The 22,755-nt window shown below is 48.8% G+C and overlaps 10 protein-coding genes across 10 annotated transcripts; 4 read left to right on the forward strand and 6 right to left on the reverse strand.

The window, feature by feature from the left end:
* Window positions 1-93: 93 nt before the first annotated feature.
* N7516_008590 (uncharacterized protein) lies at window positions 94-804 on the reverse strand (the record flags this gene model as incomplete). The annotated part of the gene is made up of 2 exons (XM_057221309.1): window positions 94-328; window positions 389-804. 2 exons carry the CDS (start codon window positions 802-804, stop codon window positions 94-96), a joined length of 651 nt encoding a protein of 216 aa, XP_057071581.1.
* Window positions 749-1,563, reverse strand: N7516_008591 (Septin; the record flags this gene model as incomplete). The annotated part of the gene is made up of 5 exons (XM_057221310.1): window positions 749-992; window positions 1,045-1,132; window positions 1,201-1,317; window positions 1,378-1,447; window positions 1,543-1,563. The coding sequence occupies 5 exons, from the start codon at window positions 1,561-1,563 to the stop codon at window positions 749-751; spliced, it is 540 nt and encodes a 179-aa protein (XP_057071582.1).
* A 636-nt stretch (window positions 1,564-2,199) lies between these two features.
* N7516_008592 (phosphatidylinositol-3,5-bisphosphate binding protein HSV2) lies at window positions 2,200-3,612 on the forward strand (the record flags this gene model as incomplete). Its single annotated transcript, XM_057221311.1, has 5 exons — window positions 2,200-2,308; window positions 2,404-2,442; window positions 2,523-2,620; window positions 2,678-3,034; window positions 3,088-3,612. 5 exons carry the CDS (start codon window positions 2,200-2,202, stop codon window positions 3,610-3,612), a joined length of 1,128 nt encoding a protein of 375 aa, XP_057071583.1.
* Window positions 3,613-3,857: 245 nt separating this feature from the next.
* N7516_008593 (IST3 family RNA-binding protein) lies at window positions 3,858-4,756 on the reverse strand (the record flags this gene model as incomplete). The annotated part of the gene is made up of 2 exons (XM_057221312.1): window positions 3,858-4,629; window positions 4,701-4,756. 2 exons carry the CDS (start codon window positions 4,754-4,756, stop codon window positions 3,858-3,860), a joined length of 828 nt encoding a protein of 275 aa, XP_057071584.1.
* Window positions 4,757-5,041: 285 nt separating this feature from the next.
* On the forward strand, window positions 5,042-7,108 carry N7516_008594 (dynein family protein). The gene is made up of 6 exons (XM_057221313.1): window positions 5,042-5,297; window positions 5,397-5,567; window positions 5,627-6,009; window positions 6,079-6,172; window positions 6,231-6,841; window positions 6,909-7,108. The coding sequence occupies exons 1-6, from the start codon at window positions 5,129-5,131 to the stop codon at window positions 7,059-7,061; spliced, it is 1,581 nt and encodes a 526-aa protein (XP_057071585.1). The 5' UTR covers window positions 5,042-5,128; the 3' UTR covers window positions 7,062-7,108.
* A 447-nt stretch (window positions 7,109-7,555) lies between these two features.
* On the reverse strand, window positions 7,556-9,312 carry N7516_008595 (spermidine synthase; the record flags this gene model as incomplete). The annotated part of the gene is made up of 3 exons (XM_057221314.1): window positions 7,556-7,957; window positions 8,017-8,323; window positions 8,375-9,312. 3 exons carry the CDS (start codon window positions 9,310-9,312, stop codon window positions 7,556-7,558), a joined length of 1,647 nt encoding a protein of 548 aa, XP_057071586.1.
* Window positions 9,313-9,618: 306 nt separating this feature from the next.
* N7516_008596 (uncharacterized protein) lies at window positions 9,619-10,361 on the forward strand (the record flags this gene model as incomplete). The annotated part of the gene is made up of 2 exons (XM_057221315.1): window positions 9,619-9,757; window positions 9,907-10,361. The coding sequence occupies 2 exons, from the start codon at window positions 9,619-9,621 to the stop codon at window positions 10,359-10,361; spliced, it is 594 nt and encodes a 197-aa protein (XP_057071587.1).
* Window positions 10,362-11,150: 789 nt separating this feature from the next.
* Window positions 11,151-13,454, reverse strand: N7516_008597 (uncharacterized protein; the record flags this gene model as incomplete). The annotated part of the gene is made up of 7 exons (XM_057221316.1): window positions 11,151-11,272; window positions 11,380-11,659; window positions 11,729-12,775; window positions 12,829-12,867; window positions 12,929-13,076; window positions 13,137-13,207; window positions 13,305-13,454. The coding sequence occupies 7 exons, from the start codon at window positions 13,452-13,454 to the stop codon at window positions 11,151-11,153; spliced, it is 1,857 nt and encodes a 618-aa protein (XP_057071588.1).
* Window positions 13,455-14,739: 1,285 nt separating this feature from the next.
* Window positions 14,740-19,823, reverse strand: N7516_008598 (uncharacterized protein; the record flags this gene model as incomplete). Its single annotated transcript, XM_057221317.1, has 7 exons — window positions 14,740-15,325; window positions 15,397-15,975; window positions 16,035-16,161; window positions 16,224-16,407; window positions 16,472-17,602; window positions 17,671-18,162; window positions 18,219-19,823. The coding sequence occupies 7 exons, from the start codon at window positions 19,821-19,823 to the stop codon at window positions 14,740-14,742; spliced, it is 4,704 nt and encodes a 1,567-aa protein (XP_057071589.1).
* A 921-nt stretch (window positions 19,824-20,744) lies between these two features.
* On the forward strand, window positions 20,745-21,584 carry N7516_008599 (uncharacterized protein; the record flags this gene model as incomplete). The annotated part of the gene is made up of 1 exon (XM_057221318.1): window positions 20,745-21,584. The coding sequence occupies one exon, from the start codon at window positions 20,745-20,747 to the stop codon at window positions 21,582-21,584; it is 840 nt and encodes a 279-aa protein (XP_057071590.1).
* Window positions 21,585-22,755: the final 1,171 nt, after the last annotated feature.

The raw sequence follows: 22,755 nt of genomic DNA on the forward strand, positions 1-22,755 counted from the left end.
TGTTGGTGCCACAAAAAGTCCATGTTGGCACAAACGGTATCACATTGCGAACCGGCGCCCCGCTGAATGAGCCATATCATCGACAGGGTATATCTAGGCCTCTCCGTTGGCTGCTTCGCCGCCCTGGCTTTGCTCACGCTGCATGCGAGCTTCGATCTCTCGGAGCTGGCTCTCGCGAGCCAACAGCTCCTGTCGCTTCTCGGCAATCTCACGCTGTACCTTGATTTCAACCTCACGGAGCTTCTCCTCCTCGCGACGGAGCTGCTCCTCCTTGAGGCGGTGAGACTGGGAGGCAAGATCCTCGGGGTTCATAGCAGAATCATAGCCACTAGTCATCCGTGTGTTAGCAGATCGATCATAGATATTTCCAATACCAGGATAAACATACCCAGATCCAACATCGACGCTCTTGCTAAGCTTCTCAGTACGGTAGTTCTCATAGAGGAAGTCGTGAGTGATCTCCTTCAGATCAGCCAAGTGGCTGTGGAGCAGAGCGCTACGGATAGCCAGGAAGTCCGAGTGACGAGGGTTCTCAACCTCGACAACACCCCATGGGTACTGGCGCGCGCGCACTTTCCGGTTGTCAATCTCAACAAAATCTTCGGAGCCGACAATAGCAAAAGGCATGAGTCCACGGAGCTCGGCATTCTCCTCCACGGTATCCTCATCATCCTCCTCGATGTCGTAGGGGAAGTTGTAGACGGGAATGCGGTAGTGTTCAATGTCCTCCATGATCAGCTTCTTGGACTCAGCCAATTCGGCGGGGGGTGAGTGAATCGGCCTTTCCAATGACAGGAATGACATTAACACGGGGAGAGAGTCGCTTCATCAATTCGATATCGAGTTCACGGAGACCGTGGCCGGTGGGTGTGATAAAGTAGAGCAGGACGTGCACTCGGTTATCCCTGAATCGAGGGTTACGCTTAATTCGCGATTCCTCTGCAAGAATATCATCGTATTGGCGCTCAAGGTAACCGACAATCTCGCCGAAGCTACACAAAAAGTCAGTCGATGAACATATGTCGGGTATCTGTGTGTACATGCCTGGCCTCGTTGTCAATCTGGTCACCAAATCCGGGGGTATCGACGATGGTCAGGGAAATGCGGGTTCCTTCCTCGTCCAACTCGAGCTCTGCCATCCCAGTGTCAGTATTGATGGCTTGATATAAGCGCCGTGCGCAGGGGACGGTTTCAACTGACCGACAGTCACGGGCTTGATGCGGACACCCTCCTCAAGGTGGGCATTGGCAGCATCATCGGCATCCTTGCCCTCTAGAACCTGCTTTCCGCAGAGAGTGTTGACAAAAGTTGTGCGGCCTGTCGCAGAAAGGAGATCCGGTTAGTCCCTGGAAGTCGAGTAAGTCGGGTTGAACATACCTGTTCCACTGGCGCCGCACACCATCAAACAGAATTGGATACCCTTCTTGACATTCTTCTTGCGACGAATCTTGATCTACCCGGAACGAGTACGGGCATGCAATTAGCTTGGGAAACTTTTTGAGAACGCGGGAAGCTCCCAATAAAAGGGGAGAATGCACATACCGCGTTGAGGGCTGACGACATTGTGAGCTAGACGAAGATTAAAGAAGTTTAATCTGAAGACAGAAGCCCAAAGCAAGGAATTAATAACGAGGAAGAAGGGTGTGAAACTTGGCTCTCCTGAGAGTCTGGAGAGAGTAGGGGGGGGAGGAAAGACAGTTCGTGTTTCCCCCTTTCCCAAATAGGTGGCCAATCACGGGACAGCTCTTCTTCTCCAGTCTGCTACCTTTTTACTTCTACAAAGCTCTTGATCGTCACAATGGATTAGTGAATGTAGAAAAAAAAAGGCAAAATACATTAAATTATCATACATTTGGGTATTTCCCCCTTATTTCCATACACAATATTGCCTTGATGCTCATCAACAAACATCAAGCAGCAACTCAGGGGTTGATCAAAGTGGGTCGCTGCTGGCAACCGTATGATTATGTAATTCATGCCTGAGGTGTCAATGTGGATCTTGCCCGCATTGCTTCTTATCGATTAAGAAGCTCGGGGATGATCCCAGACATCCTATGAAGGCATTTGAAGCATTTGAACCTGAAAAGATCATTAAGGTCAACTATTTATTAGGAATTGCGGACTTTATCATCGAGAGTCAACCCACACATATCTATCTAATCAAAAAATCTCTCTCTTATGCTTCGTTGACATACAGCAATGAATACCCGCCAATCTATCGATGAGTCCACCGGGCCATATTCACTCTCAGCAACATTTAATCATAATAACAGCTGTTTCTCAGTGGGATTGGAAACGGGATTTTGTGGTAAGGGAAGCTTGAGTCAGCTGCCAGGAGAGCCTTGGAAGAAGCTAGCTCATATCATGAACTATGAAGCCGAGGCTGATGAACGATTCGAACAGTATATAATGCCAACCCTTGCGAGCTCAAGGTTTTGAGAGGTAAGTGATTGATACTCCGGAGTCGAGAATGTACCAAATAAGGAAGAACCTGCTCTAATTGCCTTGATTTGCACTCAAAGATTTCAATGCAGGTATCGGGGTGGCGGAAATGCTTGGCCAGTCGAACTACTTGGCTATTGTGGGGGGTGGAAAGAACCCCAAGTTTCCACAGAACAAGGTAAGCAACCATTCTCAGCACAAAGTATGGGTATCCGAGCTAATATACACCCCTTAGTTGGTTATATGGGACGATGCCAAACAGAAAGCGGCCATCACACTTGAATTCCGCACTTCCGTCCTCGGTGTTCGTCTCTCCAAATCAAAAGTCGTCGCTGTCTTATTAAACAGCGTCCATGTCTTTGCATTCTCCAACCCTCCACAGAAACTCTCCGTCTTTGAGACCTCCGACAACCCCTTGGGGTTGGCCTGTCTCGATAACAAGGTGTTGGCCTTCCCGGGCCGATCTCCGGGCCAGGTCCAAATGATAGAGCTGGAGACCGGCAACATCAGTATCATACCCGCACATAGCACACCGTTGCGTGCTATGGCTTTGAGTCCAGATGGGAACTTGCTGGCGACGGCGAGTGAGTCTGTAAGTTCACTTGGCTGCGATGATCTATCGGTGGGTTATTGACATCTGTACAGGGGACTTTGGTTCGTGTATTTGCTACAGGGAATTGCACGAAGCTAGCAGAATTGCGACGCGGTGTTGACCACGCCGTGGTATTCTCAATTTCATTTTCGCCATCCAATACTTTGCTGGCAGTAACATCTGACAAATCGACTCTTCACATCTTTGATATCCCCCACCAGCAACCCACCGCTCGTCGCAGTCAGTCACCATCACCAGCATCCGAAGAAGCACATCCTAGCCAGAAATGGGGAATCCTTGGCAAGATTCCCCTACTTCCTCGTGTCTTCTCAGATGTCTATTCATTTGCCAACGCACATTTCGAGATTGGTGAACAACCCAACCTGGGCTCGCATGTGCCACCGATCGGGTCATCATTTGGTCGGCCTCAAAAAGGCCTGATAGGCTGGTGCGATGACCAGACTCTGTTGGTAATTGGAGCTGGGAAAGAGGGGCGCTGGGAGAAATTTGTGCTTCGAGAGGGCGAGGAAGGAAAGCGATATTGCTTGCGGGATGGCTGGAAGAGATACCTTGGTTGATAGAAGAGAATTCCCAGTCTGTCAAAATAAGGGTAGTACTATATCGCACAGCAAATAACGAACACCTTGTCCGCAGCACCCAGATTACTGCCAGCATCAAGCTTGAATCATTGCATCGCTTTCTGGACGGCGAAATACCATTATCTAGTCAGGATGACCCAACTAGCAAGCAGAGGATCTCGGCGAGAAAGATTTGTAGGGTCGTAGATAACCTTGGAAGACTTTATAATGATATCTCATACTTTTCAACGGCGGCGATCATGTCTATCCCGATCACTGCGATGTCTTCGGGACTCGGGAGAGCGTGATTTCCTCGGTGATCGGTCCCTTCTGGATTTCTCACCTCTTTCGGATGACCTATAGCGAGATCGCCTCTCTTTATCTGGAGAACGATCATCTCGATGTCTTCGCTCGCGAGGAGAACGGGAGCGGTGTCGGCGGTGGTGTCGACTTGATCGTTCTCTACTGTCATCGCGTCGCCGAGATGATTTCTTGGTGCTGTTCCACAACTGGATTGCAGTAGCGACCTCTTCCTTCTTTTCCTCGATGAGGAATTCCTTCATCGGGTCTTCGTCGTCGTGGTTCCGAATCAATTCTTCCAGCTCCTTCTCCTCTTTCAGCATCGGTCGCCTCTCTTCTATTTCTCTTCGGTCGTTCTCCTTGGCCTTCTTGTTCTCGATAGCCGGATCTCCCATCAACTTGGCGACATTGTCCTGCTCTTCCTCATCATCCTTCCGCTTGTAGCGCGCATGATCCACCCGAAGCAAACGACCCATGACAGTTGCACCCCCAAGGTTATCCACTGCAAGATCCGTGCTGCGCTGGTCTTCATATTTCAGGAAGGCAAATCCCTTGCTCTTGCCTGTTTCCTTGTCGCGGACTAGATTGACATGCACCGGTTCTCCATACTGTGAGAAAATCGCGATGATATCACCTTCAGATAGATCAAATGGAAGCCCTCCGATGTAGATATAGGCTGTGTCACGGTAGTCTGCGTGCCATGATGCCTCTGGGGGTCTATAGGTGGAAGGTAAGACTGTCAGCGGGGAAAAAGAGCTTTGCGGAAGCTTCATATGAGTTCAACTTACATCGCATGCTCAAGCTCGCGCTTATTGAGCGCCTGGACCTGGCGAATAGAATTCATGGGAAATGGAAATGTGTGAGAGAGAATGGTTGAAGGTGAGAAGTTGGAGAGAAATAAATGTGGAGACCTTGCGGAACCGTAATAATCAATTGTTTACGGAGACGCACCTTTATAATGCAAACTAGCCCCCTGCTCAACGACGTGCCAGAAAAAGACACTCCTCTTTTTTTGTGACTTGCATTCGAAGAACTTTTCGCAAGCAGGCTTGTTTTCACCTGGGCCCCCTACATTTATCCATCTTCCTCGGGATTCCCCTGACCCGCGACGTTGCTTCGCCCTTCTCCCCCTCCGCCTCCACATTTCCACGCGCACAATATTTCCGCTGTACTACGGTAGAGAAAAACATTTGGAAGGGTGAATGCCCTTTGAGGCATGGTGGGACTAGACACGATGTCCTCCAGTCCGAATCCCGGGTCGAAGGTGGCCGGAACGAGCAGTCGGCCAACAAGCAAAGATGGCTCCAAGAAGAACATTTGGTCCTCTCTATTAGATACTGTTGCTAATGGCAAGCGCTTGCCTGAGAAGAACTTGCTAGTGCTAGGTTAGTATCAGTTTCCTCTGAGCGTTCTAGTCTGGCTCATCCTCATTTCTGGTCCCGTCTTTCAATTTCTTGGACGTGTCGCTGATAGCTCGACGATAGGTGGTACGCCGGACAGCCAAAGGGAATTTCTAGATACTTTTTCCGCGGACACGTCTGGAGACCCTAGCTTAGCAAACGACAAACGGAAAGGTAAAGGGAAAACACCTCCAATCGCCAATCAGTTTGCGCTTGGATACACATATCGAGATGTCCTTGATGCTGATAAAGAAGGTATTGGAACAATGCACTCTTTTACTAGCTTTGGCTATGCTAATGCTCTTCTTGCGCAGATACTCTGGCCCGCGTCTCGGCCTACCTCCTGTCCGAACCTTCTCCGTCATTCGCACCTCTCCTCAAACCACTCCTGACCCCCAAGTCCGTCCCGGAAACGCTGGTTGTCATCCTGATGGACTGGTCAGACCCATGGACGTGGGTTCGAAGGCTAAGAGAATGGACCCGTCTGCTACGTTCTGTGCTCGTTTCGCTTGACGATGAAACTAAATTCGTTATGGAAGAGACCATGACCGAGTGGCGCGATCGCAAAAGGGGAATTGATCCTAGCTCCGCGGCTGCAGGCGGCATGTCAAACTCAAGCGGTCCTGTCACAATACCTCTAGGACCCGGTGAATGGGACGAGGGTCTCGGAATCCCAATGTGTGTTGTCTGCCAAGGGGTACGTAAACTCTTATCCATAAATCAACTACTGGTAAACTTTACTAATTTGGTTCCTCGACTTTCTCAGGCGGATAAGATTGAGAAGTTGGAGAAAGATCACGGATGGCATGAAGAGCAGTTCGATTTCGTTCTCCAGTTCCTCAGAACAATTCTCCTGAAGCGTAAGGACTTTCCTACCCTATGTTTGGCCATTTTGGGCTCTTTTCTAACCCCCGACAGACGGCGCATCGCTCATCTATACTACCCCATTCCTTGCAAACTCTCTTCAGGGCCTGATTCATTCTTCCCTGGGCATACACTCTCTTTTGAAGCGAGAATCATTAAAACATAATGTGATCGACCGAGACAAGATCCTGGTCCCAGCCAACTGGGACTCGTGGGGTAAGATCCGAATTATTCGGGAAGGATTTGACATGGAGGGAGTTTCAACAGCGTGGTCAATTGAGATCCAGGACCCTCCCGAGTCAATCTATCAAACCACAGACGAAAACCAGCAGAGCGAGAACGGCCTAGCAGACGAAGGCACAAGCGCGGTGACCATGTTCGAACAGACAATCAACGACCCCAAACGAGGTACAGCCAACCCCCACGGTAACACGACCAAGATCGAAATCGAGACCACCGACCTCCAAGATTTCTTCGCGACCCAAGTGGAAAAACTGGAAGATCTCAAAGCCAAGGATGAGAAGGAGAATTCAAACCAGCCAACCCCACAACTGGAGATGTCTCCCATGGCCGACGAAGGCAAAGTCAATGATCACATTGGCCCTGTACAGTTCAACATGGGCGGAATCCAAGTGGACGCCGATGATATGTTGAAAAAGCTTCGGGTAAGCACCCGATCAGCGCGGCGTCATCCCCCTCCCCAACCCAGGACATAGCTAAATATTACCCCAGGACCGCGAGGCCAGCCGAACCCTAAAGAAGGAGAGCCCATATGCAGGCACCGGCGGCAATGACGAGAAAGCCCACAACCAAGCCCTGGCGAACTTCTTTGCTGGCCTCGTCAAGAAGCCTGGCTCTAGTCCCCGTGGCAGCCCCTCGGCTTGATTTATTCTTTTCTCGCTGTATTTTAGTTCTTTGTGCGTACATAATACAGAGGCCGGAACTCTCGCTCCTAACGATGGGCTGGGTGGTTTGATATATGGAGATGAAAGAGCTCTTGGGAGGCCTTTGACTGTGAAGGAGGGACAGTCACTCTGTTAGTACCTTAGCGGTGGAGGGGGTCCCCATGGCTTTTCGGCAGGTGTTAGATAATGATACCAATATGAAGTCTGTGATTTGTGATTTTAAATGTCTTTCCAGCAGTACGAGGAAACAACAGGCGGATGGATATATATATATACGCTTACCGTTGAAGCTATAACTGCAAAGCACGGCACCAAAATGCTTCTTAGTAAACCAAAAGTAATTTTTTTTTGTAGTCTATTTTACTATTATTTCATACCGTGCAATTCTCAGACATAGAAAGACAAGAGAAAAGCCAGAGCAAGAGCAGGAGTAATATTCGATATTCAAATTTTACTCTTGCTCCCTTTCAACACTCACCAGTTCTCCCACACGGCATCAGGCAGAACCTTGCGCATAATAGCCCAGTGCTTGAGCGCACTGCGATCCTGGTACTTGTGCAATCTTCCGACCTCCTTCGCCCTCAAAAGATACTTACCGGTCTTGGGGTAAGAGGCAAACATGGCAGGGTCCAGTTCATGCTTGGGAACCAGATAGCTTTCACGAGACCTGCTGCGCAGGAAGTCTGCCGGGACAGGGTCACGGAATTGAATCGGTGTGTTGGAGCTCTTCTTGCAGAACAGAACCATGTTGGTGAAGTCGGTATCTTCGCCCTTCCCGGTGGGTTCTTCGCGGAAGATGCGGCAAGATGGGAAGACAGCTCGGATGGTGCGGACGATGAGACCAGTTGGGTAGAGGGTCAAGTCACCGGCGTAGTTCTGGGGTTTGTTCGTTAGTTTGTGGTTAAGTTGGGGGTTTGTTGTTTGGTGCGACTCACAATGGCAATGGCACCGTCTTCTTTGAGGAGCGAGTGAAGGCCTGACAGGAACTCGTACGTGAAGAGTTCAGCAGGCTCGGCGCCTCCGGTGAATACGTCGTGGACGATGTAATCATACTGGGGTGTATTGGGGGAGGACTCTGCCTTCTTCACAAATTTCACAGCGTCTTCAATGACGGGGATGTGGTTGGGTGGGAGGTTGAAATACTGAGTGGCGAACCTGTGCACGACAGGATCGATTTCGACGATGGTAGTTTCAACACCGTGTTTTATGAGCGCGGAGGGTGTTGTACCAATTCCAAGACCACTGTTTCCTGTTAGTAAGCTGGGTGATTGATGCTTTTCCTGTGGTTCTTACATGACCAGCGCCTTGCTGTCCGCGTCAACGCGGGGAATGCCATGATCTGGCTCAACCAGACGCACAGCCTCGAGCATGGCGAAGATTGCGTAGATAGGATCTTCCACCTCAGGCTGGTAGCCTGGTGCCAACCTAGTCCACTGCCCACCGAGCAGACTGTGATCGCAACGCATAACGCGGAATCCGTCATTCTGGTTTTCCAAAACAGAAATGTATCCCGTATAAGCTTCCTGTCGTGCCAAGAGGGAATAACCTTCGTGCTCAATTGCAGAATTAACACCACTAATTCCGGCGAAGTGGACGTTTGAGGTCACTGAGAAAATTATAGAAGGAATGGCTAGGACTAGCCATTTTGACGGGATGAGCGCAGCGTAAGCGGCCGCGAGGAGCATTTGCATGCCGACTCTGGTGAAAAAGACCGAGGTCCCAACAATCCATGAAAGAATATATTGGGCAATGTGATCGCCAGCCGAATAGAAAATATATGTACCTATCAAAGGCACATGCTCGGCGATCACGTCGCCCTGCGCCTCGAGTCTCAACGCAACCTGGATTTGCTTTCCGGCATAGGCAACGGTCAACAGCACCAGAGGATAATAACCACAAAGTTCCGTGATGACTGGGCCTGCGGGGTTGCCGATCTTAGAGCTTTGCTGCTTGATAAAGTACTGGAGAGTTGGAACCCAGAATGCCAACACAGGGAGCATGAAACCACCGAGACGGCCAAGGCGTTTGAGAATCTTATCCTTGAGTAGCCATCCGATTCCGCCGGAGATGGCGACTCCAAAATTATGGAAGATATGGGCGGCGAAGGATCCATAAGTTGGAGACAAGACAAGCTTCGAAAGGGGCGAGTAGAAGGCAAGCAGGATCAGCAAAACCACGCCGGTAGTGAACCGGCGGGCATCAATGTGCTGCAACATGTCCTGAAGAGACATGATTTCCAGCTGACGCAGTTCTAGATATAAGGAGAATCAACCAAGATAGCGCATCTGCAAGCTTGTTAGCAATCTGAAACCGTGTCCTTGTCTCCTTTCACGTCCCCTTATTGCAATAGTCACCCGATGAATAATAAGGCAGTACTTTAAATCAGATCTTTGACTTACATGTTCAAACCAGACACATATCAAAATACTCTTCGACGAGAAAAAAGTGATTACGGAGATGAAGGCACTTTTGCCGCCGAGCTCCGTGTTCCCAACTTCCTTCTCTCTCCACCTTCACAACTCTGAAACACACCAAAGATGCCACATTTCCCTAAGGATTCTGGTTTCACGACCAAAGATGCGTCTGACGTACAAAAAGCTGTCACAGTCAAAAACCGTCGCAAGCGGTATCTGGATTTACACCCAGAATACTTCTCGGCGGGGCTTGAGCTAGCCGGTCCGCCTGCTCTCTTCTCTCCCATTGCCAGTTGATTATTTTACACATCATCTTCTAGCCTGGCTTATCGCTAGTGCTAGCTGACTTTGCATACAGTAGCAAAAAAAAAAAAAAATACACGATGCTAATCCTGCTCGACTTCTCCACAGACCCGTTACTATACGATCGCCTCATCCGCCGATTCCAGACAACGCAAGAAAGAGAGGCCGAGGGGCGAGCGAAGGGGTTCTCAGGTGTCCTGGAGACCGACCTCCTGCGGTCTGAAGCCAAGATAGATGCGATCTCACACCCAGACCCCAATGCGATGATGAGCTACACTCGCGGCCCAGATGGGGAAATACTCGCCGAGGACCGTGATGAAATACCACCAAATAAGGAGGAAGGCGAACGGCTCTGGCGGTGGGAAATGGGATTGCGTTTCATGCAGGGCAAGGACTCTGATTTTGATTACAAGACCGTTGATCAAAACGATGACTACGATGATCACACAGATGAGCAAGATCAGTACTTCGAGGACGAGGAGCCTGAATGGGTGGTTGACAGCACTCGGGGGGACAACGCTCGCCCAGATCTCCAGGGTGAAACAGGCATCCAGGATTTCTAGATTCAGAGACACTTGTTGCACGTGTTCCTGAACTGTGGGCTATAGCGAAGCCTGCTCGCTGGCTACATGTGATGCCATAAATTATCTCTCGTGGTGGTCTATCTGACATCACTCGGTTGCCCCTGAAATACCCCGCCCTCGAAAAGTCGGAAAACAAGAACTTGACGCTGCTTTCAAGTTCCCTGCCCCATCGATAGCTTCGTGTTCGTCGTTGGGACGTGGATATGGATGTGTCGGTACGATTCAAAAGTGTCCGCGATAGCCGCTGGCTGCCACGAGTTGCTCTCCCGAGAGACTGCAGGTGCTCACACTACACCAAAGTTGAAAACTCTCCGTCGTTATGAGGACATTTCTAGCTTCGTGCTATTCAGGCATTAGCTCTTGCTACTGCGACTTGTCTGTTATCTACTTCTGACCATCGATGCTTCACTTTGGAGTGAACACACTACTTGAATGTTCACTAGGATTTCTTGTATGATACTACATAAGAATAGTCAGCCGCCTATGTGGCCTTGTGCCGTCTTTTTAGCTGTCGTTTTCTTAAGGTATTCCCCCTTTATTGGTGTTCTAGCTACACTATAGGCGGTGTGTGAAAAACGCGTATAACCTTCGTGATTTGTGGCAATGCTCGAGACTAGTAGGATGCCTAATTTAGCCTTCTTATGGCCATATGACAATTCTACCTAATGAGAAATGATACATGAATACACCAGTATGTACCGAAATACCAGACACTTATTCACTTAGAATCTATGGCAACTCAGGCCTCGGCCTTATATGCTTCGCTATTCATGATGTGCTTTTGGCCAAAAGTGAAATGGCCTTCTCCCTGAGCTTGAACTTCTGAATCTTTCCACTTGCTGTCTTGGGTAAAGACTCCGAGGGGCCCAAAAAGAAGACATGCTTCGGAACTACAAGAAAACAAATATCAGCTCGGTTTATAGGCAATGGTTAGGATGGTCGGAGAGACCGGCTGAAATCGATGGGAAACGATGCAGTAGTCTGGGTTATGACTTACTAAGGTGGTTGCTAAGCTTTTCACGCACCCATTGCTGAATATCCTCAGCAGTGAGTTTCTTTGAGCCATGGTCCCGAGGAACAATGAAAGCAGCCACTGCCTCACCATATCTCACGTCCGGGACGCCGACGACAGACACATTTGCAATGCCATCGTTGGCTAGCAAGCAATTCTCGATCTCTAGGGGGTGTATATTCTCGCCACCGCGGATGATCAGATCTTTGATCCGTCCAGTGATAGTGATATATCCATCCGGTGAGATGGAAGCTTCATCTCCAGTCTAAAAGCACGACGTCAGAAAAAAAGGAAACAGCTTTACTTTAGATAAAGAATAGAAGATTCGACTCACATGCATCCACATCTTGCCAGATTCATCTGGAATCATGACCTCCGCGGTCTTTTCTGGATCGGCCCAATATTCCTTCATTAACAGGTACCCGCTCACTGCCAACTCGCCCCGCCTCTCTATAGACAGAATTTCTTTCTTGCCCATCGGGTCCACAATCTTTGCCTCGACATGCGGCATGAGCTTTCCGACAGAGTAGATCCGCTTCTCAATGGGATCGTCTGTCGTTGTCATAGCCGAGACGGGGCTTGTTTCCGTCATTCCATAACAGATTGTCAATTCGGTCAGATTCAGCACCTTGTGCAGTTTTTTCATTATCTCAGGCGGAATACTGCTTCCAGCAGCGATGCCCGTGCGAAGGTGCTGGAATCCCTCGCTTGAGATTTCTCCCGTCTCAATCATGCTCAGCTCCTCGAGGAACATTGTCGGTACACCGTGCAGCGCGGTACATTTCTCTTCTTGGACTGCTTCTAGAGCAGCACGAGCATCGAAGGACTCACTGGGGAAGACGATGGCCGAGCCGTGGGTTGCTGCCGCCATATAGCCTAATATACCACCGAAACAATGGAACAGCGGCGGCGGGCAACAGACAATATCATTCGGTGTGAGGAGCATGCGATCACCGATCTGGGAGCCATTGTTAAGGATAGAGCGATGGGTTAGGCATGCTGCCTTGGGCATTGATGTGGTCCCTGACGTGAACTGGATATTCACTGTTTCATCCGGCGAGAGATCTCGAGCAGGAAGTGGGCAGCCGTCTGCAGTAAGCTGGGACATAATGGATGCATATGGTGTCAAGCTTTTATAGGAAGATATATCCACGCGGCCTTCAGAGTTGTCGACCATGATGATATTCTTCAGAGAAGGGACTAATGCGGATTCCAGGTTTGACTTATGGAGGTCGCCAACAAGGTCATCGAGCAAGGGAACATTGCTGCGTGGCTTTTTCCTGGGCAGATTGGACTCTGTGCTAATTAAAAGATGACTGGATTGTAGGTGACCCAGGGCTGCAATCACTTGTGCAGTATTGAAAGACGGATTGAGCGGAACCTATGAGATTATTAAACACGATGTCGCCTACCACGATGAGCAGGCTGACTTACCAAAACGGCACCAAGTTTGAATAACGCGTATGTTGCCTTCTCACGGATATTAGCTTTGTTATTTTCTTCTTAGATGTATTCCGACGGGCAACTAACGTACCACAGCATATTCCATCGAGTTCCCAAGCATGACTCCAACCCGCTCGCCCTTCCCAACACCCACTGATTCCAGCCCCCGAGCGAGAGCATTGCTTCTTGCGTCTAAAGAGGCATAGGTTGCTCGATCATTCTGATGTCTTGAGATAACACTATACAATATAGTTAGTATCTCGAGTCTCAATTGACCGATATTGTGTCACGATTCTCACGCTATCCTGTCTCCGCATTCCGCGACAATCTTGGCAAAATGGTCTCCAACAGTAGACTCAATCAAGGGCGGCTATATCGAAAGCAACATGGTCAGATAAACATTGCTTCACATTAATAGTGATATTTTCCGATTGTTATTGGATAGTTATTGGACAGAGATTACTCACACTTGATGGCCCCCGCGCATAGCTCTCTGTTAGGAGCCCTCTATTGACCAAGGGTGCCTGCTGAAGAACTCTCTTTCCTCCAAACACAGACTTCCGACAGGATATACGCCCTCCCAGGCCAAGCCCCGTGATAATTCCGCTGTAGCTCATGTTCTTATTCCAATGCTAGCTTGACCAAGATCTCATGACTCTACCTGAGAGCTGTGATTGACTCGACCAAAAACAGTACTGCAATAAGTAAGTAGCAGTTAAAGGGTTCAAAGCCGAGGTGTTTGAAACAGTAGGGATTGAAGGGAACAACGGCGGAGTAGGACCACGGAAAGTGTAGCTTTCCCCGCACCCCCAAATTGCCAAATTGCGGGGACGGGGAACTACATCACCAGTTAACTAGTTAGTTAGTCAACATGTTTCCTACATTATTATGCGTCAAACTAAAATAAAATCAGTTCTTAACTCAAAAAATGCAAAATACATAATCTATCACGGCATTAGCCTATTCCTACGGAATCCTACCTAGGTGACTGTACGTAACGTACTTTCTCTTGTCGCCGCTTTTACGAGGGCGCTTAGAGTCAGGCTCGCTAAGTAAATTTCAGTCCGGGCTCAGACTCAGAGAAGATGGCGTACATGCTAAAGAGGAAGATGCTAAAGAGGAAGATGTTAAAGAGGAAGATGTTGAAGAGGAAGATGTGTTAAAGAGGAAGATGTTAAAGAGGAAGATGTTAAAGAGTTGTGAAATGTAGCGAGGGTAGACCCGAGGAGAAGGTTGTTGTTGTTGGAGGGTAAGTCTTAAGAGAGGGCAGTAGGATAAACTGGAAACTCTTGTATTGTTGCGTTATTGCGTTAGAGAGGAAAGGGGGAGAGAGAGAACTATCTACAAGTGGGGACTAATGACAGCAAGCAGGGAGATCACGTGATCTCGTAACAGTAAGTCATACTTTTCTTTTTTACCTCATTATTATGCACATTTCGCATGATATATTGCACTTGTCGGCATGTACGTATGGATGTGCGGGCATTTGGCCAAGCGGTAGTCGTTGGCGACTTATTGGCAGCATACCGCTTGTTTGGAACCCGCCCATCCTCAGCTTGAGTGCCGCTTGATCTCAAGTTGCCGGATCGCCTCCGGGCGATGACTTTTTTATTTTCTGACTTTTTTTTAAGAGTATACTATTCATGCTGTCACCTCATTGCTTCACTACAAGCCCTAGCAAAAATTTAGTAACTAATGCGATAAATTACAACGTTATGTCTCAGCATCAATGATCTTGACGCAATGTCCTTATATTCAAATACTTTTGAGATGACAACTAGCCACTTAAGGGAGTTTGGGAAATGTTCATAGCTCGGTGATTAAGATCTATCTATTTCTAGTTCCCAATAATTAATTGTCAAGCACCCGTGGTGAGACCTCAGGAGTCAGGATGACCAAAAACTATTTTTTGTATATAGCCCAGTGCACCTCCTGCTTCTTGATGTTACCATCGCACTGCATGACTCCCTTGCCCTGCATTTTATCAGTTCCGTGGCCCCAGTGCTTCGAAGTGTATCGGATAATATCGACGACGTCCTGGGCCCCGACATATTCGTCGACATTTCCTTTACGACCCTTGCCCTCAATGCCGAAAGTACAAGTTCCATAATTGAGAATTCCGAACTGCCTCTCGATCGGCTTGATCCATGACCCACTTGTTCCTTGGATGTTCTTGACAATGACCAGGCAATCATCGATAAGTGGCGATCCACTCGTAGTCTCTTCGACATAGGTTGTTTTCGATGTGGTGCAGTACGACTTGCCATTGTCGTTGTTGCATGGGAAGCCATCCTTATGTCTTGTGGCATCTGTCTTGTCGGCATTTTCCCATGATTTGCGGGCCAGAGTCTCACTGCACACGGGAAGACGCATGAATCCAGGAGTCGTGATGTCCAACTTCTTGAGGGCACCAAATGTGCCTGAGTCTTTTGGATTCGCGCTGGCTCCGCCGTTCTCGTTGCCGTTCTGCTTGTATGTTTTGACAGATCTGGTAGGGTCATTTGTTAGTGATCTGTAATGAGGGATGAAAGAAAATCCGTGGAGAAAGCGAAGACTTACCCAATAATGATATCGTCGACCTTGAGTCCACTCCAGGCCTTGCCATCAAGCTCATCAACACCTGCGGGCGAAGAGAATGCACTGTCGGGGCATTTGCAGCCTCCCGGAATTCCGCAGTTCTTTGAGCAAGGGTGCGATTTGCCATCAGGATCCGCCAATTGGTACAGCCTCTCTTCATAACACGCAGACTTCAAGCCCTTGGTATACTTGTCACCATCCTTATCATCGCAGTCTCGACCTGTGTCAATGATGAAAGGATGATGACCCGAGGCCTGCCAAACAGCGGGAATGGAGTATGCCCAAAAGGTAGTTAGGAAACTATCTTCCACCGACTTCTTCTGAGCATCTGTTGCTTCGACCTCCTTATCCTTGCGCTTTGTCTTTTTCGGGTAGGGGCGGTCTTCCGCAACGCCGTCGAGCAGGCGTCCGTCCGCTATCATGGTGGTGAGTCTTTCAATGGACTTGTCAGTGCCGTCGAACAGATCTTTGAGATCCGTTGTGAAAATTTGTTCCCAAGCTTTAAGACTCTGACCCATGTACTTGGAGAATTCGGCTTGCTTTTCGGGTGTCCAGTCATCTCTGGAGATGAATCGTAGTCAGCTATAGTTTCATATCAAAGTTAAATTTGGAAGACCTACACGTCCGGATCGCTTTTCAGATTCATTGCAAGCGTGACAGGACTGGTGAGAATGGCGTTCAAGGCCGACTTGTGGTGATCTTTCGAGGCGTCGGTCTTGGCGGCCATCGCAGGTATTTCCGACAGCACTATAATGTAAATTAGTAATTTGAGGAATTTGACCAGGTAAAGCTCATAAGGGGAAGAGTACCACTGTCGAAGAATTTCCCGCCAACTGTTGGCACACCCAAGGCGACCAGACCTAGTACGGCGTTTAACCACGAATCATCCTTCTTTGGAGGAACAGGCGCAAATGTGTTCTCCAAATCAGGGAGAGTGTTGTCAATGACAAGTGCGGCGTTAGCCACAAGTGCGCTCTTGAACTCGGCATACATCTGGGCGTATCTATTGTTAGCTGGGTCCTTTCGAACTACCCGGGAGGGTAGAAATGGTATTTACCTGATGAATCGCGACAAAAGAGTTCCAGATGAGCACAGCCGCAGCACCTGTCTTGTCATTCTTGTCAACCTCGAATTCCGAGCAGCTTCGAGTCTGCACGCAATTGGAGTCTGCTTCAATACTATGGCATTTTGCCCCATCGAAGTTGCCAAGGTAGTACAAAATCTGGGACGAGAACTTATCCTTGATGTCGTCTTCGTCAGAGTTGTCTCGGTAGGCCTTCCAATCCGCAATCACATCACTCCAGGCATCGGCGGCGCCAAGCTTTTCCCAGCGGGTCATGGGGGACCAATAGGGAGTCTCCCTGTAGTACTCGTCGTCACAGCCCTTGTTAGTCCAGTTGCCCCTGCGTTTACCAGCGCCTCGTGGAGTGATGATGCCAGACTTCGCTTGAAGTATAATACCAGGCCAATTATCGAATCCCTCGGGTGCGTCGTTGAATTCTTCCAAATCGGTGGCCCAGTTGACTGTGCCGCCCATACCAAGGGATCCGTACATCTTGGCTCGCTGAGCCCTGATTTCGGGGCTCATGTAGGCCACCCAATTTGTGTCGTCGTAGACCATGATGTTGCTGTTGCTGTGGGTGTCAATATAATGTTTATTGACGCGGGATGAGTTGTGCTTGAGGAGTTGGTTGATCTCCGCATTTGAGATGTAGCCTGCGGTATCAGTGCACTCTGCCTTATCGGCATTGGAATTCAGCCGGCCTCCGGTGAATTTGCACAGCGGTCCATCGCAGTCTGCATCGGCCATTTTGAAAGATCTTCCGTAGCTGCTGACGCCGACAACTACCTTGCCCGAGTCCACACCAGCCTTGGTGATTAGGGAAAGAGATTGTCGGGTCTCCGTCATATTGACATGGCTTCGCAGACAGCTTCCATCATCGCAACCTGGTTGGGCGTTGGGATTACCTGCATCCCATTGTCCGTGCAAATCATAAGTCATGAAGACGATGTAGTCAACAATCTTACTGATCTTCGCGATGGGGAAGCCCTTGAGGTACCAGTATGAGCCAGGAGCAGCAATTGAAACAGACTTGTCTTTGAGAAGATTCTTCAGAATCACAAGGAAAGCGAGATAGTTGTCTCCTTCGCTCTTGTCACCAGGCGGGGTTCCAGGAATATCAGGTGCCTGGTTTTTGTTAGTAACTGGTCACACTTTCGGCCTCGGAGAGAAATTGCGCATAGGACAGTACATACACTTGGGTACTCCCAATCAATGTCGACACCGTCAAGGTTGTTTTCGTTCACGAAGTTCGCAATGTTAGTGGCAAGCTTCTTGCGATTAGCCGCGTTGGTTCCTTGGCGTAAAATCTGGTATGTGTCTGCTTGGGTAGAGAAGTCCCATCCACCGAAGCTGACAATCCTCTTGGGACCAGAGATATGCTTAAAGTTAAGGAACTGATAGTTGGTGGATTTGTCGTTGATGCTGATTTTGTAGTCGGAGGAGATATCGGCAAAACCAAAATGCAAGTGAGTATATTTTGAATGATCAATTTGCGACGCATCTTGATACAAGCAATCACGTTTGAACTGATAGCCTTCGTAGTATCCGATGCTGCGGAACTCGCTGGGGGCATTTCCTTTCACGATCTTCATACCACAGTGTGAGATGCAGCCGTTGGTGCCGGCTTTAGCAGTACCAGGGGCGCCCGTGTTAGTATCAGTACAGAATTCTGCTGTGGTTCCGCACTATAGGCAGTATTAGTGAGCCCAGTGTAACGGCGGAAATCAGATGGGGAGCATACGTGGCCAAATGTGTTGCAGCAAGCATTAAGTGGGCATGGGTTGAGATCGGCAAGCTTGTTCATATCCTTTGGAGGCTTCGTGCCAGGAACCTGGGGACCACACTGGGCATCAGAAACCTCAGCCGGCATGGGCGGAGATCCTTTGCTGACACATATGACAGAATCTCTGAAGATATTTTTGCACCCAGTCCATCCCCAAGTCTTTTGATTGAAACCATCGATGTCTTTCTCGGTAAGACTATTGGCCGCAGCAATCGTTGAACAACTTTCGCCATCGCCAACAGTGGTTGTGGCACATGATCCGTCTTTGTTGGGCTTTGGGCTGAAGTCGGGAAGTGTACCAGAGGAGCAGCAAACGTGCTGACCAGGCTTTAACTTCGAGCAGAAGCCTTTTGCAGAGTTGTACTTAGTGAAGTCAGCCCCGGAGATACCACACCTCGAGGCGATTGCGGCGCAGCTATCACCATCCTGGACCTTCTCTGTCTTGCACTCCGCCCTGGAAGATAGCAGATTCCCCTCTTGCTGCGTAGATGACTTGGCAGGTAGGGGTGAACCAGAGGAGCAGCAAACGTGCTGACCAGGATTTAAATTCGAGCAGAAGCCTTTTGCAGGGTTGTACTTAATGAAGTCAGCCCCGGAGATACCACACCTCGAGGCGAGTGCGGCGCAGCTATCACCATCTCGAACCTTCTCTGTCTTGCACTCCGCCCTGGAAGATAGCAGATTCCCCTCTTGCTGCGTAGATGACTTGGCAGGTAGGGGTGAACCAGAGGCTTTCATGCTGCTTGTGGTCGTATTTCTTGACTTGATGGAAGACAGCATGGGAGATGTAAAGTGGGCACTAGTCGTGAAGTTCGTGCTTTGTTCGAAGTCAAGGCACTCGGCATTGGACCAGGATTCAAAGGCAGACTGGATGGATCTAAAGGTGCCATTTCTCAGAGCCAGAAATCCAAAGACGTGTTGAGAGTCATAGTGTGGTCCACAAAGCTGCATAGCCAAGCTGTCTCGACGTCCATCGAAATCGTGGGAATCGTCGATGAGAGACTCCAGAGCCACATCGCTAATGTCTTTGCTTTGTAGACTGTTGCCAATGTAGATACCAGCTGAAGTGGCACCAAAGCGAGAATATAGCATAGCTGTCTTGCTGGGATCAAGATGTCCGCGGGCAATATAATCACGCATCTGTCTGATCAAGGAGCGGTACTCGGATTCAGTGCCTTCTGAATGTGACGACCAGCCAATCTCATAGTTGACCTTATACTCCGTCACAGGGCGAGAAATTCGCAAATGGGCTTGCGAGTTTTCTCTCCAGTCATTGCCGTATGCCGAGCAAGCGAGGATACGATGATAAGAGTTGGTATCATCGACATCATCGTACATATTGAAGCCATAGAACAGAGGCAGGTCACACCTTTCGAGCTGTTTCATATCGTGGTAGGTCGACCAATTGGAGGGATTGGGTCCCGTGATAATACATCGCTCGGGGCAGGCGTTGTTAAACCCCTGATAGCTTGGACTGGCACCCAGTCTGGGATTTCCCTGACCGGAGACGACTGCAGCCGATAGCAGTATGCCTGCAGCCATGCCATTCAAAAGGGGCGCCATGGCTTTGGACCCCTCTTTGCGGAGGTTGAAAAGAGTGTAATGTAAAAAAGTTGAAAAGAGTGAAGAAAATTGACCAAAAGAGTGTATAAACAAATGAAAATGAGTGTCTGTTGGGAACGGTGAAAGTCCCGAGAATCTCCCCAAGTCGAGAGGTATATTTATTCTGAGAAAACCATGTCCAGTGCTGGAGCAGCGCAAATAAATATACGATATTTTCTCGCCCCCAATCTTAGACTTGACATATGTTGTAGAATGCTTCCAAAGTCCAAGTCTCTCCAGGGCTGTACTGGATCCGCAGACCCATCTGGTATGGCCCCCGGGTGTGATTGTATCACGGACGACATACTCATGCGGATACTTTCTTCGAGTTCGAGAACTAGATCCATCCGGTGTTTCAGAGAAATGCACCATAATCTCCGTAGAATGCCGTGAAGTATAGGACACCCAATTGCAGCGTTTGTACAAATCATACAGGGGCCGCCAAGAGTGGCAAAAGACCCCTAAGCACTGGCTTGATCCACTGCACTGGCTTGGCTTGTAAAATAGACATAAACTAGGGTTATTACATACATATACATAATAATATACGGATTAGTTGTGTATTTGTATATAATTTCGTATATAATTTCGTATTGAAATGACCCACTTTAAAAAAGGACCCTCTTTTCCACCCCCAAACTACAAAACCTTCTAATCTCCCTAGCGCGCGTAGTCCCGTTTGTGCCCGGAAAAATTACACCACATTTGGGGTACTTCGGTACTTCGCCCTGCATCAAAACTTCCCCTGTCTTTCGATCTCTTCTCCTGACCTTAAGAGCCTTGGGATCGATATCATTGATCTCGGCTTTTTCTTTTAGACTGTCCTAGTCATCCATTGTTTCACGACAGACCTTTCCACTCCAATATTGCCGAACTCGCAGGATGTTCAACATCAAGGCGCAACTTCTCGCCCTCGGCCTTATGGCGTCTCTAGGAGCGGCCAATACGCATGACTTGGGCTTCGGAGAGGTCGATCTGATCTTCCCACGAAATGGCACCTTTGAGCCGATGGAGCTTATGCCCGTCATCTTCGCGTATCAGAACCCTAGAGTGATTGATGGACTCTATCCATACCTCAGATACGGTGTGTGGCCGGTGGATCTCCCAAGGGGGAATCAATCAATGGCCGCCTATTTCGATGACGGTGAGTTGCCTCTTAATACGACGGACCCGGTGTGGTACCTTAAGGGTAGCATACCAAGCACTCAGCATCCCGAGAGTCTAAACACCGAGAATGAATGGCAATTTGTCTGGGGACTTGAATACACAAACTGCTCTACATCGACGAATGGGACCACTTCCGACGACAAGCCCGAGTTCAACTTGAGCGGCCCGTCCCAGAGCCATTCCATCCGCTTCACTACGAAAAAAGGGGCAGGTCAGCCCAATTTGACCGCTCTTACTGCCGATGACAATTGCGATGACATCTCCGCCATAGCGTTCAACGTCAAGAAAACTCTCATAGCTCAATCGGGCTACCTTGAAGGCGACAAATGCGCCGTGCTCGAGACTCCGGCGCCTACTCCTTCTCCTTGCAAAGTCAGTATCGTTCCTTCGGCTGCCTCGAGCATAGCAGCTGCTATAACCTCGGCTAAGTGCCGGGGTATTGACCCCGTTGTGAGCTGCCCAGCTAAGCACAGCGGGGCTGCTATTACCGATATAGCTTCTTCGCTGAAATGGTGGACTACTAGTGTATTGATTGTGGGAGCGTTCTTGATTTAGATGCGATCTTGTTCACATTTCTATGTATTAGAGCATTCTACATGTATGAAGTATTACTGTCAGAGCGAGATTGGAGATATCATATTTTTTTAATACAAGGAATGGGGCCAATTTAGGGCCGCATTTGAGCTGAATTGACGAAATACTAGATAATAAATATGTTAGTTATAAATTATGTAAATATTCCAAATACTAATAAATCAATAACATCACCAATAACTATTCTCTACACAATATACAGAATAGGAACTATAATATCACCACTAACATCCCTAGCCATGGGCCTTTGCACACCGGAGTTTACCGTGGACCTCGTCGGGTCGTGTGATATTTAATATATCTAGCTCTTGGCCTTTGTTTAAGGTCCCTACGCACCTCGGAACTCCACGACTTGTCGACTTTCGTACTAGAACAAGCTTAGTGCTGCAACCTCACTTCAATTTAGCACTTTCTTGGCATTACAAGTAGCGGCTTGAAAAATTTACGTGAGGGCAAATTTTTCTTGTGCTAGTAACTTTTACATTATTCAAACAGCAAGTTGCCTTCCGAGTACGGAGTATAACTAACTAACTATAGGGTCTATTGGCAAACTACACTATTAAGTACCCTAGTACCTGTATTTCCTAGTTAAGTACCCTCCTCAATGCCAAGTAAAAGGGCTTATTAAGTCCCACAGCGCTCTTCCAACCGGGGTCCTAATGTTGGGCGCGATTGAATTAGGGAACCTTGAGCCCTTTTGAGAGCATGGTCTCCGACAATCTTTTGCATTTACGAGGGCACAAAAACAATAACGGTTCCATAGGGCTAGATTATACACTACCGGGCGATCCTCGGTCGACTCCAAGGTTCAAGCCATTGCGGGTGGAACAATCGGGGGTGGAAGGTGGGTCAAGCCCTGGTAATTTAAATGTGGCCAATTCACATCAAGAATGAAAGTCCTGCCAACCCCCTTTCCCCATTCCCGGGCCGGATCACCAATCGGGACACCAGGACACCACGACTGAAGTGCAGGTGGAGATCCGGTTAGGCATAGGGCGGTTTTTTGAAATCAGGTTCGAAGGTCAGTGCAGTTTGGAACTGGGCCGAGGTTTGCGATAGGCTGATGCCTTGGGCTGAATTTTGAGCTGTGGCTGACTTGTGTAGGTTTTGTGAGGAACTCTTAGTTCCTCGG

Source organism: Penicillium verrucosum (genome assembly GCF_028828655.1).
Source record: "Penicillium verrucosum strain IBT 35672 chromosome Unknown utg000003l_segment0_segment0, whole genome shotgun sequence".
NCBI lineage: Eukaryota > Fungi > Ascomycota > Eurotiomycetes > Eurotiales > Aspergillaceae > Penicillium > Penicillium verrucosum.

Bases quoted from the DNA above. Each gene is read 5' to 3' on its own strand.
- N7516_008594 (XM_057221313.1), top strand. From the start codon at position 5,129: ATGGTGGGACTAGACACGATGTCCTCCAGTCCGAATCCCGGGTCGAAG. The intron at 5,298-5,396 runs GTTAGTATCAGT...GCTCGACGATAG, and splicing joins GAAGAACTTGCTAGTGCTAG to GTGGTACGCCGGACAGCCAA. The intron at 5,568-5,626 runs GTATTGGAACAA...CTTCTTGCGCAG, and splicing joins CCTTGATGCTGATAAAGAAG to ATACTCTGGCCCGCGTCTCG.